General features: G+C 33.0%; 1 protein-coding gene across 1 annotated transcript in view; it reads left to right on the top strand.

Annotated features, from left to right (window-relative positions):
• The window catches only part of LOC115448417 (calbindin-32), a gene marked incomplete in the record, with an annotated part of 83,419 nt that overhangs the window by 7,744 nt on the left and 61,575 nt on the right, over positions 1–14,100 (top strand). Inside the window, 1 exon segment of the mRNA XM_037441148.1 lies at positions 12,775–12,860. Within this exon segment, the coding sequence (XP_037297045.1) occupies positions 12,775–12,860 (86 nt within the window).

Below are 14,100 nucleotides of genomic sequence, written 5' to 3' on the forward strand. Positions count from 1 at the left end.
TTCTAATATTTTAAATTGTTTCACCCCGTTAAATTAGTTGTAGAATACGATGATGTATATACTTGTAGAATAAAAGCCACTAAACTTGCATATAAAAAAAAGGGTACATTCTTTATCAAAAAATGTACATACAAAAGAGTTGTTCAGACTTTCAAGGTATCCTTCAAAATATGGTAATATGTTATAGAAAAAACAGCCACGCGAACCGCGAAGGTAATTGTGATGCATGAAAGAAACGAATATCCCACAGCGGTATAATATTCATGATATTGCATGATCTTTACTGCCTTGCTCGGCATTTTCACCTTTCGCTTTTGATATACTTTGACTTAATACTGGCATTGAAACCGATTTAATGTTATTGATTTGACGATCTTAGAAGACTATTTAGTACAAAAATTAACAGTCAAAAATTTTTTTTTTCTTTTTTGAACAAAAAGTTTTTTTTTTTTTATGACCTTAATCTAATAGAATATTTTTAATTACCCAAGAAGGTTTTATTTGTTTATAGTAGATATTAAGGCGATACCTCAAGGTCCATTTTCATACATTTTGTTTCACCTTTAATCTGGGTAACTAAACAAGTATTGGCAAGTAAAGAATTTAAATTCACGTCTAGTTAGTGATTAGTTCTCGCAGTTGAAAGAAAAACGTAAAAATAATTAATAATCATGGATATTTCTGCCTTTAAAATTTCGTCATATTAAATTTTAAAGGCCGAAATATCCATGATTAATATTATTTTACGTTTAACTGCGAGAATCACTAACTAGACTAAATTCTGCCAATACTGTTACAAAAAACAAAATGTATGAGCTACCACCTTAACAAATACTTACTTGATACTGAACGGTTTCAATTATTTGAAGGTTTTATTTTGTGCCCGATCGGATATCAACAAGAATACACGTGATAAAATAAAAAAAAAGTTATTTTATCAGCGCATTTTTACAAACACCGAGAAAACCAATAAAGCATAATGTTTAGAACATAATTAAATAATAATAATGGTAGTATTCCACCTTATTTTACGGCTATCGTGTTAATAGCTATACTGAAGAAATAAAATCTACTTTTAAATATTATATTTCAGCCAGCCCCATAAAAAATTACATTGTTAAAAATTATTCGTCAAAATATCCGAACTCTTGTAGCTTTCTCCAAATTACAATAGCTCTGTTAACGCTGTTAACATAATGAAATGCAAACAAAGATAATTAAGCACTTCGCTTCCTTAAATTAAATTCTTAAATACGCTTGCAATTTATAAAATGTTTTTTGAAGTGCACTCAAGGAACGGCCAACTTACCGCTTGACCGAGTTAGCAGAACTAACTACAGTATCTTACCTCTCTAGACGCTCAAACATGTTTGTGCTGTCTAAAGAACTTTTTAGGCGCTCCAGTTTGTAAAACAAGCGGATTTTTTGTAAAACTGTTAATATATAGGTTAGGTTTTAACGTTCCTTTTTTGAATGTTTTGAGGTTATGTTAAGTTGTGTTCATTAATGGCGCTGACACTGATTTTATGTTTTAAAAACGTGGTTGTGTTAAGAAAATCTTTTGATTATTTTTACTATTGTGAGGTGATAATGGGTGAATTATATTTGTTAGTTTAACCGAGTATTTTATTCGTTTCTAAAATGTTATTATAACGAATTAATATTTTATTAAATGATTTGTTTCAATAGTATTTTTTGAAGGTTTTGAGTGTCTTAGTTATGATGGCGTTTCAATAATCCTTGTATAAATCAGAATAAATCTTACCTTAAAGACTGATAAATGAGATAAAAGATATTTGTATTTTATTCAACATGCATAAATTTAAAACGTCAGTTGTAAGAACGGTATCACTTTTATAATCACTTAAGTTATAATTTAATGGGTAACTTTTATCCGAAGATTGAAAAATCTGCCCCAAGACTTCCATAACAATCCCCTAAAACCTCTCATCAGAAATAACCCGACTCACGCTATTGTAGTCTCCCCAATTCGACGCCCCTCACGAGAAGCCTTTCAATCCATTTGGGACGCTTTTGTGCTCGACTGCATTACTGGTTATGACTTTCGTTTAACTTAATATTAAAGTTAATTGGGTTGGAAAGTGCTTAAATAGGCGTGACAGATACGTAGGAAGCGATTTTGATTTAGATTTTGTTACCATAAGTAATGTGTCCATTATGGGCGCCATTACATGAAATAACGGATAAAAATATAAAAATACATTTTTTGCAATTTATAATATTTGAAAGTTGAGAAAATTTATTAAAATTACAGCGAAGATTTAACAATTCATGTCAATGCAATGCCGATAACAAATTACTATTTTAGAATTGAATACTTTGTATTACCTATAAAACTATTGCATAGAAAGTAGGGACTAAACGACAAGGCTACAAAATAAAGGCCACCTTTGACAGTAGATATAAGATCTGTGGGTCTTCAAAAATACACTAAACATTCGTATCCGCTACACTAGACTCGATTGCCACCGCGGTACCACCGCACTGTATATTTCTGCCGCCAAGCAAAAGGGTGTAGTCAGTGTTGTGTTCCAGTTTGAAGAACATATTAGCCAGTGTAACTATTTGACATAATAAGACTTAACATCTCATGTCTCAGGATGGCGAGCGCAGTACCAAACAATTTGTAATTCAAAGTGTTGGATGGTGGTTTTTACTGTTTATGGGCGTTTTAGCTGTAAAAAACATACTACTCAGCAACAAAACTACCAACATTGCCATGCCTAATAAAAAAATCATAGCACTGAAAAATTTATCATTCTATTTATAATTATTTGATATCAGAGTTAAGTGTTATGACCGTGTTTGTATTTCTATTCGTGTCGCGTTCAAAAGCACTGAATATCGATTTGTCAAACTATTGTGTAAAACATGACCGTATTGTTTCTAATTTGACCCTCAAGACAAATTAGATGATTCATTTTAGACTGTAATTTGTACACAATAAAAAATATATTGGCCTATCAATATTCAAAGTACGAATCAACAGTACTTACTCTAATGTCTTTAGGAGGGTAAAGAGACAGCGTATAATTGATTACACGGTTTATTCCCAACAGCCCCCTTATTCTGTATGATAGTGTAAACGCGTAACGCGGCCGTGTCATGTTACCTTCGAGAAATGTGTGTGGAATGGTATTCTGTAAGCCAAATTTCCATAGTCCTAAACATGATGCGTTGTGTTACGGCTTGTTACACACTGTCAAAATAACGTGATAAAGAACGGGATAGAGAATAAGGCCCCTGATGTATAACAATGACATTCTTACAATCTACCGCCGATAGTTACAATAATATTCCGCATAGTGTTGCATATAATCGATATAATATGTACTACGTACTAGATATGTCGTTCCGAACATTCACTGTGTTCAACTGATTTGAACTGATATCCATTCAAACTGACTTTAGTATGGTCAATATTGACAGCTTGTGGGTGTGTACGGAGTGGCACTCGTGATATAAGAACTCGAGTCTAAGTGTAACTTGTGTTTGAATAAAAAAAAATAAGTTACTCGAAACGTAGATGTAAAATAAAAAAGTAAGTTTTGAACAAATTAAATATCAATAAAAGTAATTTTAAATATACATCCTAATGCCAATTAAGAGAATTCGTCGCAGCGGCAACATCACACTTTCAGTTAGAAATATTCACTCACATACCACATGTTAGGTATGGGATATACTGCAGAGTAATAACACCCTTAGAATTTATAAACAAAGCAGACTTTATTTACTATTAGCTGAGTTTTACGCTACATCGTATGTATCACATTTAACACCATTTTTGTTCTCATTATTTTCCATCGCTATGGAAACTACAGTGACATTCTCTATATCAGCCAGCTAAATTGGGTATTTGACAAATTTTCGTAAAGTACTTTAAAATGTTCTAGAGTCACTAAAGATACGCTTGACAATTGTTTTTTTTTATATTTAGAGCCATTTTAATAGCTAAAAGACAGTTTTAATAATTACATTTTGTGTTTCCCACTGAAACGCTAAGTCACGTGACAAATAAGGGGCGTGACGTCATGATGTAATACTCTTAATATAAACAATACGTGAGATTCGTTTATTATTCAAGATTATAAAAGGCCAATACAATAAAATACCTTATAAGTAGCACACCTGATGGTATTATTAACTACATTTCACCTGGTTATGGTGGCAGGATTAGCGATGTATGTTTGGTTGAAAATTGCAACTATTTAGATCATTGGGAACCTGGTGCGATTATACTAGCTGATAGAGGATTCAAGCATATTGAGCAACTGTTATTACAAAAGGGATGCAGTTTAGTGAGACCGCCAAGTGTATCAGTTAAGTCTAATTAAACCAAAGTTGAAGCTCCAAAAACTAAGGAGATAGCAAATTTACTGATACCACATTGAAAGAGTCATCCGACGTCTAAGGGAGTTCTCAATGTTTTTTATAATAATTTTGTAATATGTAACCTATGAAATTGTAAACAAATTCGGTTATTTACAATAAAAATTATTATTATTATTAATGTTAAAACCGCATTCAGTTGTCAATACAAATTTAATTAAGTTTTTGGACGATTGCATTGTTATTGCACGTGCCTTAATTAATTTACTAGGCTCCTTAATTAAAAACATTTGACGAATAAAAACAAAATTTAGAATATAATGTTTTATTTTCCTATATTAAGTTATAAAAATAAGTTTTTACAATAGATTGTAAACATTATTCTTCCAAAACTTTACAACTTTAGATAAAATATCATTTACTTTGATCTCATCATACTCTATTGGTATTACATGGACTTTATTATTTTTTTCAAATTCCCAATCTGCCACACAAAATAAACCTTTTGTTAAATTACTCACATACATTTGCAAAAGAACTTAGAGTGCAAACTTTTCTGTGATTGTGTTGTTACATATATAGTATATAAAACTTTTTTGGCTTGTTGGACATTTAATTTCAATAACTGTGTCACCCTCTAAAATACCATCTGGCGATGCAGCTACCATTGGGAATTTTTGGCTAATAATAAAACCACATTCTGCAATCTTGTCATATTTTTTTTCCAACTCCTTTCTTAGTACTTCTTCCAATGATTTTCCTCTTTTCATGGTTGGAGTATCTGGTACTTTAGCTCCCATTATTAAGGCAACCAAGGATCCAACAGTTATTTTGCATCGTGAAACATCAAATGCTTTTGATGCTTTTATTCCTGAAAAGAAAATTCATTTTTTTTTTATGTTAAACTAGTGACTGCCTGGTGGCCACATATACATTTATATCCCCACTAGGATGCCCTGTAGAATGGGTGCCCAACACATATGAATGTGAACACAAACATCAAAGACTAGTAAAGCTACAAGACTAATTTACATTTTGAGATTGCATCTCACATGGAAACATATAATTCCAATATATATTAATCTAAGACAGCATTTTCCAACCTTTCTTAGCTGTGGACCACTAAATGAGCAAAGATGATCACCACAGACCTCCTTAAATCACAATAAAATGCTTCTCTTAAGCACAACCTGAAACTTCATATAGCTTTAACATTGAAATCAGCCGACTCTAGATATGTCCACAGACCCCAAGTTGGGAATTTTGCTCTAGAACATTGATTTTAAATATCTTATTAGTTCAATACTTACAGTATCAAATCACATTTAAAAAGGCAACATCACATTTAAAATGCAATCAAATACCTATAAATAAATAATACCTTAACTCATGCCATGCTTGAATTTCCTGTTGTGCTCGAGTCAGACTTTCCACAAAATTTATATTTTCTTGTGTAAAAACACCATTAATTTTGGCTAAAAACGTTTCACAGTCACTTCCTTTCTTATGCTTGATGCTCTAATAATGCATCGAGAACTGAAGAATGTCGGGCACTTTGTAATCAGCTTGATGTTTTAGGATTTGAGTTAGCATATGAATTAGCATCATCACCATACAACTGTCTTGATGATCTGTAAAAATAGAAATAAAGCATCACAGATAGCCACAATACGAGAAACTTTTCGTTGAAAAGATTTTACACAAATAACAGGTACCTAACCAGAGTAAGATTCTTATAAGTTATGATTTTATTGGTAACGTAATAAATGTATTATTTGTATTTATAGTCTACAAAGTAAACATGTACCTATCATATGCATGACACGAAGGTTATTTTATAGCAAAACAAAATAAGGCTAAGTACATAAATCAAACTGTAATCTATTGTGAATTGAACAAAATATCAGAAAAGGATAGTTTTGTACTTACAATGAAGTTTTCACGTTCCTCAATTGTGCAGAACAAAAGTCCGAGTTTGAGGCAAAGAAATTTGCGATCATAAAAGACACAATTTTTGGCAAATTTGCACTGTCCGCTTGAATAAAACCAATTTCCATGTTTGTTTCTCGGTGAAGTGCACTTTGGACACGAAATAATCAAATAAATATTAATGAAACTTGCGAAACGCGCCAAAATCTTTTTCGGAATTACAAGACCAATAGACAAGACATTACATATAATACATCGTGACGTCACGTTCTCTAGTCTTGCTCGCTTGAGACGTTTCTTGTAAATGATGCACAGATTCAAAAACTCTTATTTTTATTTCGGAAAATAAAATATTAAATAATTTTTATTTGTAATTTAAGTCAAATATTCTTAATTAACACCTTAAATTATATAATGTTCAATACCAAATTTATTTATTTCTTTACTATGTCAAATACCCAATTGATATAATACCTATAAAACCTTCAACACCACATTCACTCGAAACGACAAAATGATAAAAAAATCAAAAAAGTTACATCGGGACATTTAGTGTAAACATTCGTTATTCATAAATGTTTCTGGTCTGGTTTCCAACAGGTCGACGTGCAGATCCTTGAGGGAGGCCTATGTTCAGCAGTGGACTTCCTGTGGCTGAGATGATGATGATGATGAAATGTTTCTGATACTATGTTAGAAGAGGCAAAGACTACTATGACGTTTCATTTATTGACGCTATGTCAAAAGAACCCTGTACATGTTACCGTCTTATGCTTACCCCCTGAAACGTGGTGTGAGAAAACATAATTTCAAAGCTCCCTTCAAGAAATTGTGTATTGGAATTTTATTTCAATTCAAAAGGTCTATTATATCACACGACAGATTCCATCTTACAATACTCCAGGGTCGATTTTCTCCACAAATATAGCTACAGAAAAGCTTTCTGCACTTATTCAACAAGGTCTTGAGTGGCGGATGCGAAGGTACAAACCTTAAGCCTTGACTAGTGATGGGACAACGTCGAATGAAAAATATCGATAGTGCATCACAAATACAACATTTTTGAATTACCATTAAAAATAGCATTATCTGCTCCTGTTACTGAACACAAATTTAACAAAAAGAAGCACAAATCCTACTAATATTATAAATGCGAAAGTTTGTGAGGATGGATGTATGTATGTATGTTTGTTGCTCTTTCACGAAAAAACTTTACAGTAATATTGATTATACATCAGAATAACACATAGGCTACAATTTATAATGATTTTGTATAATTTGGTCATGATATAACAACATATCAAGTAAGTCGGAAAAAAAATATCCCGGAAAACCCTTCGCGCGGGCGAATCTGCGACCAAAAGCTGGTATGCCATAATTTATTTCCTAAAAAAGGCATTTTTGGTCAAAAGTTAAATTGATTTTTAATTTTAGTTTTCTAGCGTCATTCGTCAATTCATACAACTTGATAGTTTTTACTATTTCTTATTGCCATTCTGTCAAATAATAGTTTCTAACACTCCATTTTTTTTATTCATGAATGTGATCTAAATAGTATTTGTTACTAATTACATATTTTTCCATAATTTTATGCAGAATTATGAAAATTTTAACTCTTCTGACCTGTATCATTTACAAACATAAATTCTGTCTATATAATTATATTGTGTTACCTCTTCTATATACCACACTTATTTTTTTTGCAATTACAAACTATTGATGTATTCATACATGAGCTATAATGGTTTTCTATGTCTTCGCGATTAATAGACAATAAAATAAGACTATGTTACGGTTTGATCGCAGTTTTTTACACAATCATTTTCCCCCGACGTTTTGAAGACTTTGCAGCCTTAAATGGTTGGTCGTACGAACATATATTTTATAGTTATATAATTAAATTATTTCCCAAGAAAATCCGTAAAACAGTTTTATTTTAATGTATATATAAGCCACATAAGAAACGAGTTTCCTCTCCGATGGATAACTTACGATTTACTTTTCCAATTTTAATGTAATCTGTAAAGTGGTTCATCGATTGTATAATTTCCTTCCATTAATCTATTCAATTTAAGAATTTATTTCAGTTACCAAACCGTTTTCCTGTCTTACTCTACGTAATCTTATAAGTGGAAATTATTTTAGCTACATTTCGCTGACATAAGAATCGAACATAGCACTACACGATTAAAAGTGTAAATGAAATGCTTTAATTCGAATAATCATATTGCTGCCTATCAAATCGATAACAGAACTTATCGATAAAAATGTAACGGAATAAAATGTATTCGACCCAAGAGGACGGTATCAGGGTTGCGCCTTCTCACTTTAGCGCTATTCGATTTTGATGTATTCATTTATGAGAGCAATTCTTTCGTATTTAGTAACATCTTACCTTTGGCCATGGATTTGATTGTAAAGAAGATATTTAGGTTGAAATTTTTAATAACGCTTTGAATTTTCTACTTAATGATGCATTTTCGTCAAAATTCGTTTAGTCGTTTCGAAACATAAACTGATAACACGCATTTATCCCCGAAGAGGTATGCAGAAGCGCAACCAGGTCACCCACTTTTCGCCAAGTGTGTTCCGTTCCATGATAGGGGGCGAGCCTATTAGCATATCGGGAACAAATTCCAGACTCCGGGCTGATACTGAGCAGAAAAACCCAAATATCACTTTCCCGACCCGAGATTCGAACCCAGGACCTCAGAACGCTACCGTACTGCACATGCAGTACAACTACGCCACCGAAGCAGTCAGACGTTAGTACAGATAATTAATGAGGGAACAGATGAAAAATGGTCGCAAAATTCTACTGTAAATTTATGTGATCTTTGGAAAAGGGTTGTTTATCGAATAAACAAGCACTTGATTTTTATTTATTTATTTAAATATTTGAAAAATAGATTTAACAATCTGACCTTTTACTACCATTACTATTAAATGTATAAGGGTGCGAATGCGCACGAATTTACACGAATACGTGTGTTCGTGCAACTTATAAAGAATTTGACATTTCAATGCGCATCAACTCTACCCTCGTGTGAATTGACCCTTACACGAAAATTCATAAAAACCTAGGTTACACCCAAAAGGTTCTAAGATTATATAGAGCGGGCATTGGGATGATTGTCATACAAACATTGCGTATATGTGATAGTTACTCAGTCTCTCGTGAAATGGCAAAACATCAATGTAAAATACTTCACATATTTTCCATATCATGATTTGCATGTTTTTAATGCGAAAATTAGCATAGTTTCTGTAAATATATTATTTTTGTATTAATATCTAAGGACGTTGTGACATTTTGTCACACGGACATTTCAAATACGACAGCGACTTATTACTAATCGGTAATAACTTTTGAAGCAAAAATTTGCTCCTGATTTCCGGTCTATAACTCACTATATAGTTTTATGTCTGGTTACACCAATCAGAAACTCAATCACAAATCTGGATTTAACGTTGCCCATTCCAAATTCAAACGTACTAATAACAAAATGGCTTCCCTGTAATGAAACGTCGCAAATTTAGAGTAATGAGTACGGATTCCGCAATGTCGATTCACTCCAATCGTTTGATCTTGGATGGGCCACGAAACTATCACAAATAAACTATACAGGGCTAATTTTCATTTATCAGATAAACGATTAAGTAAATTTTAAACTGGCTAAATTAAAAGTAAACTATTCGGTCCGTAATTATTAAGCTTACATAATATTGTAATTTATGTTGTAAAAACGAGATTTTAAAGATTTATTTTGTTAATAATTAGAAAAGACAATATATCATATTTTTTACGGAAAAAAATGGAATCATTAGATATTTATAAATCCATTTGTGCAAAACGTATAACATTGAATCCTGTAATAGTGCGCAAGCGAATCGAAATTTGACATCCATAATTTATTAACTTAGTGTATTAGCCTTCGTCCAACTTTTATCTACATAATAATGGAAAAACTAAATATTTCACGGTTATTGACCGATAAAACACAACTGTTTATTTTATCAAATTTTATTGTTATGTGACAACGTTGGTAGTAATCACAATGCTATTTTCTGCTGTCAAGCATAAATAAAGTCGGTCGATAACACAAACGAACAAAAATATTATTCTGGTGCAACTGTCGATCTTTATTTATACAGGGTCATTTTAACATTGCATTCATCAATAAAACAACCATATATTGGTCTTTAACTCTGCTAATATTATGTCAAAAATCCCGGTGACATTGTTCTGTGTTTTTATCACTTCATATGCTATGGTTTAGTGCGAATATGGTGTGTGCGTGAGAGCATTTCTGACTGAAAGTATAATGTTGCCGCCCCGTCGAATTATCTTATTGTAAGGATTGAAATATTTTTGTGAGGGTATTTGTGATACCTTTTGCTATAAAAACACAGAGCGTTTGACAAACTCGAACTCCATAATCGTTGATGTCCTCAAAACATCATCTCTCAGTGGCCGTCCTGAGCCGAGGCCGTGACCCTTTAGAGGGTTGCCCTCAGCATGGTCACTTAAGGGCTCGTAGTGCCTAAAGCACGCACCCGCAAGACCGGTGTGTTTGTATAAGCCGGCCCTGCCAGGCTAACAAACGTATGACAGGGATAAAAAAAAAAAAACAAACCCGAGGCAGTAGTCAGTCAGCAGCGTACAGTTGTTCATTACCAGTCGTACCGGTTGTTCGATTTGTGTAATATTTGTAAAAGTATATCTGTACTCAGTGTTATTTCTGTTTATTTTAATAAAAATCCTAACATAATAGTATATGTAATAGTAGCATTAGGACGTGCGAAATTAAAACTACTTTTATTATTTATTGTGTTCGAAACTTACACTTGTTTTACAACTACTACGGTTCGAGTAAGTTTAAATTGTTATTTCAAGAAGATAAATATTTGTTTTCTTTTTATAATACAATGTCAAAATAACACTGTATAATCTGACATCAATCTCCTCTGGTATTCCATTCAGGGCTTGACAACCCTGGGAATTAGATTTAAGACTTCACAGTCAAGACCCCATAACATTATAATCGCTATATCCTTTTTAAACTCAGGGCATATATCTTTGACTTTTCGAAGTTACGTGTGTATTTATCAATTATCGTTTGCTTTAACGATGAAGGAAAACATCATGAAGAAACCTACATACATATATGAGAATACTCCATAAGAATTTTGACTTGGACAGCGAGGTGGACTAACGCATAAATCCTATCAGTGAAACAGTGGGGAGTACAGTATATAGGGCTAGTATTATAATGAAAATGACATAATAGAATTCTCCTGTTTTTTTTTTTAGTATATCTATATATATAAAAATGAATCCCCATTTCCCTTGGTCACGCCATCACGCGTGAACGGCTGGACCGATTTCACTTTTTTTTGTTTGTTGTGTTTGCTATTGTCAAGGAGAAGGTTCTTATGAAAGAAATAATTCCAAAAAAATGTGTGGAAAGTATGAAAATTTAAGAAAACTTAACAAAAATATTAATTTTATATAACGTGTCAATTGTTTGAAATAACTGTCAGCGATTGACAGAATGCGCGCTGCAAATTCATAGTTAAGACGGGACAACGTCTGTCGGGTCAACTAGTAAGAAAATAAATACTGTAAATATACGCACTAAAAACTTATTGTTATATTTTTTCCTTTCGCTCTTTTCGCAGCCAAACATCAAGTTTCGTCAAATCAAATACCTATTCCCTTTATCTTGAAGGGATCGGGCTGTTGGGAATCAAATGCGCCACTTTCGCCAGACCTAATTTCAACTTTTGTAGAAGAAAAGGAGGAATCTTGGTAAATGGCTTGGAGATAATGGCGCTCGGTTTTATTTTATTACGAAAAGTAATTAGGACTTTTAGGGATTTCAGTAATAGGCATCATAAATTGGGTTGAACTTGTTCCTTGATTTTGTCCATTGCTGAACCACTTATGATTGTGTTTGTGCTCCGTGTCGTTAAATATTTTTTTTATCTTTGGTTGTTATTCGTGATATCACTCAGATCTGCAAATGTACTAATATTCTTTTCAAAAATTCTATGAACGGGATGCTTTACACTCTTATAGTGCTTAATTGTGAAAATTATTAAGGTTACATTTTCTTGACACATTACTACAATCACTTGCTTCGTTGCTATATTTGTATACGTACTGCAGTGCTGAGGTCTCGTGTTCGATCCCCGGGTAAAGTGAGATATTGGGTTTTTCTACTCAGTATCAACACGGTGTCTGGAAATTTGTGCCTGATATGGAGAATAACTCGTCCCTGTTGGACGGAATATACAGAAAAGTGGGTGCACAAGTTGTGCCTCTGCCTACCCCTTTACTCGCCCTTATTGGACGGAATATACAGAAAAGTGGGTGCACCAATTGTGCCCCTACCTACCCCTTTGGAGATATAAGGCGTGAGTGTGTGAAAAAATTAAAAAAGGTGGTTATAATAAACTTGAGAAGACTAAGTTACTGGTATTTTGCAGGTAACGGATATATCGAGGGTACCGAGCTGGACGGCTTCCTCAAGGAGTTCGTCTCCAGCGCCAACTTCACAGACATCAGCCCGGACGTGAGTACCTTTATACAGGGCGGAACAAGGGTAGAGTAGGGTAAAAGTACCCAAGAATTACAAAATATACAAGGCAGGACAGATACGAATGTGAAAGTACCGTATTTTCTGTAAATTACATAAAAATCAATTAAAGTTTATTAAAAATTGGAATTTGCAAAATATATAGCCTGTAATCATATTACAATAAAGACGAATCGATAGACACCTCATTTATCAAAATCGGCGTACTGGAAGCGACGGTTGACTGGAATTTAAAATTGTTACAATATATTACATATATAGGATGTTAGAATCGTTTCCTTTCTTCGTAACACTGTAGTCGGGTAAAAAAGAAAATAGCAACTGAACATCCTCACGGATAAAGAGTAGGATAAAGATATCCCACTTTGGTACCACATAGACAATCAACTGAGATTTGTATATCCAGACAGTACGAACAGAAAGATAAAGAGGTCAATCGTTGACTTTCAAGAATTCTAATTGGTGCACGTCATAGGCTTGCAGAAGTGGAACGATGAGTTTTTTGCCACGGGAAGGATTTGGAAGGTGGGTCATTCGTTTTTTTCAGTCTCGCTGAGTAACTCGATGTTTATTTTTGTCATTGTTGTGTTCTGGGTTGAAGGTCATTCTTGCCAACGCAATACGGGTGATTGACGATATTCTTAAAATACATTTACAAAAATCTTTGTCATCCAAAATATAACAGAAAAAAAATTCAATATCCACACAATAATAAATTAGTCGCACACAATAATAAGTTAGTAGCTGTCAAATAACTGTTAAAGTTAGTAGCAAACTGACGTCACCAAGTGTCACTGGACATTATGCGTGAGATAAAGATATCGCGATAACCCTCCTTTTGCTCACAATATTTATAATATGAATCACTTCTTTATTTTTCAACCAATTTCATGGTGATTTCACAGAAGAATTAATTCTTCGAATGATTTTCTGTTACATATAAAGTAATGTACGAAATCAAACATAAGTAACTACTATATTGCTAAGCATTATTAGACTTAAATCTAGTCATAGAGTAACGAAATTAATACAATGCCAGGCAGTGCTTTGTAATTAAAAGTTCTTGCTGACATTACGCGTAATCGTGATACATAACATTAGGCGAACAGCTTCCTCGTCTCATCTAAGGTAACGGATCCATTAATGGGCCACATAATTTATAATAGTTTGGTAAAGTTTTACAAGGATTTTTGAAAACTGGGCTATATTAGGGGCC

The sequence above is a fragment of the Manduca sexta genome, chromosome 4, assembly GCF_014839805.1.
Source record: "Manduca sexta isolate Smith_Timp_Sample1 chromosome 4, JHU_Msex_v1.0, whole genome shotgun sequence".
NCBI lineage: Eukaryota > Metazoa > Arthropoda > Insecta > Lepidoptera > Sphingidae > Manduca > Manduca sexta.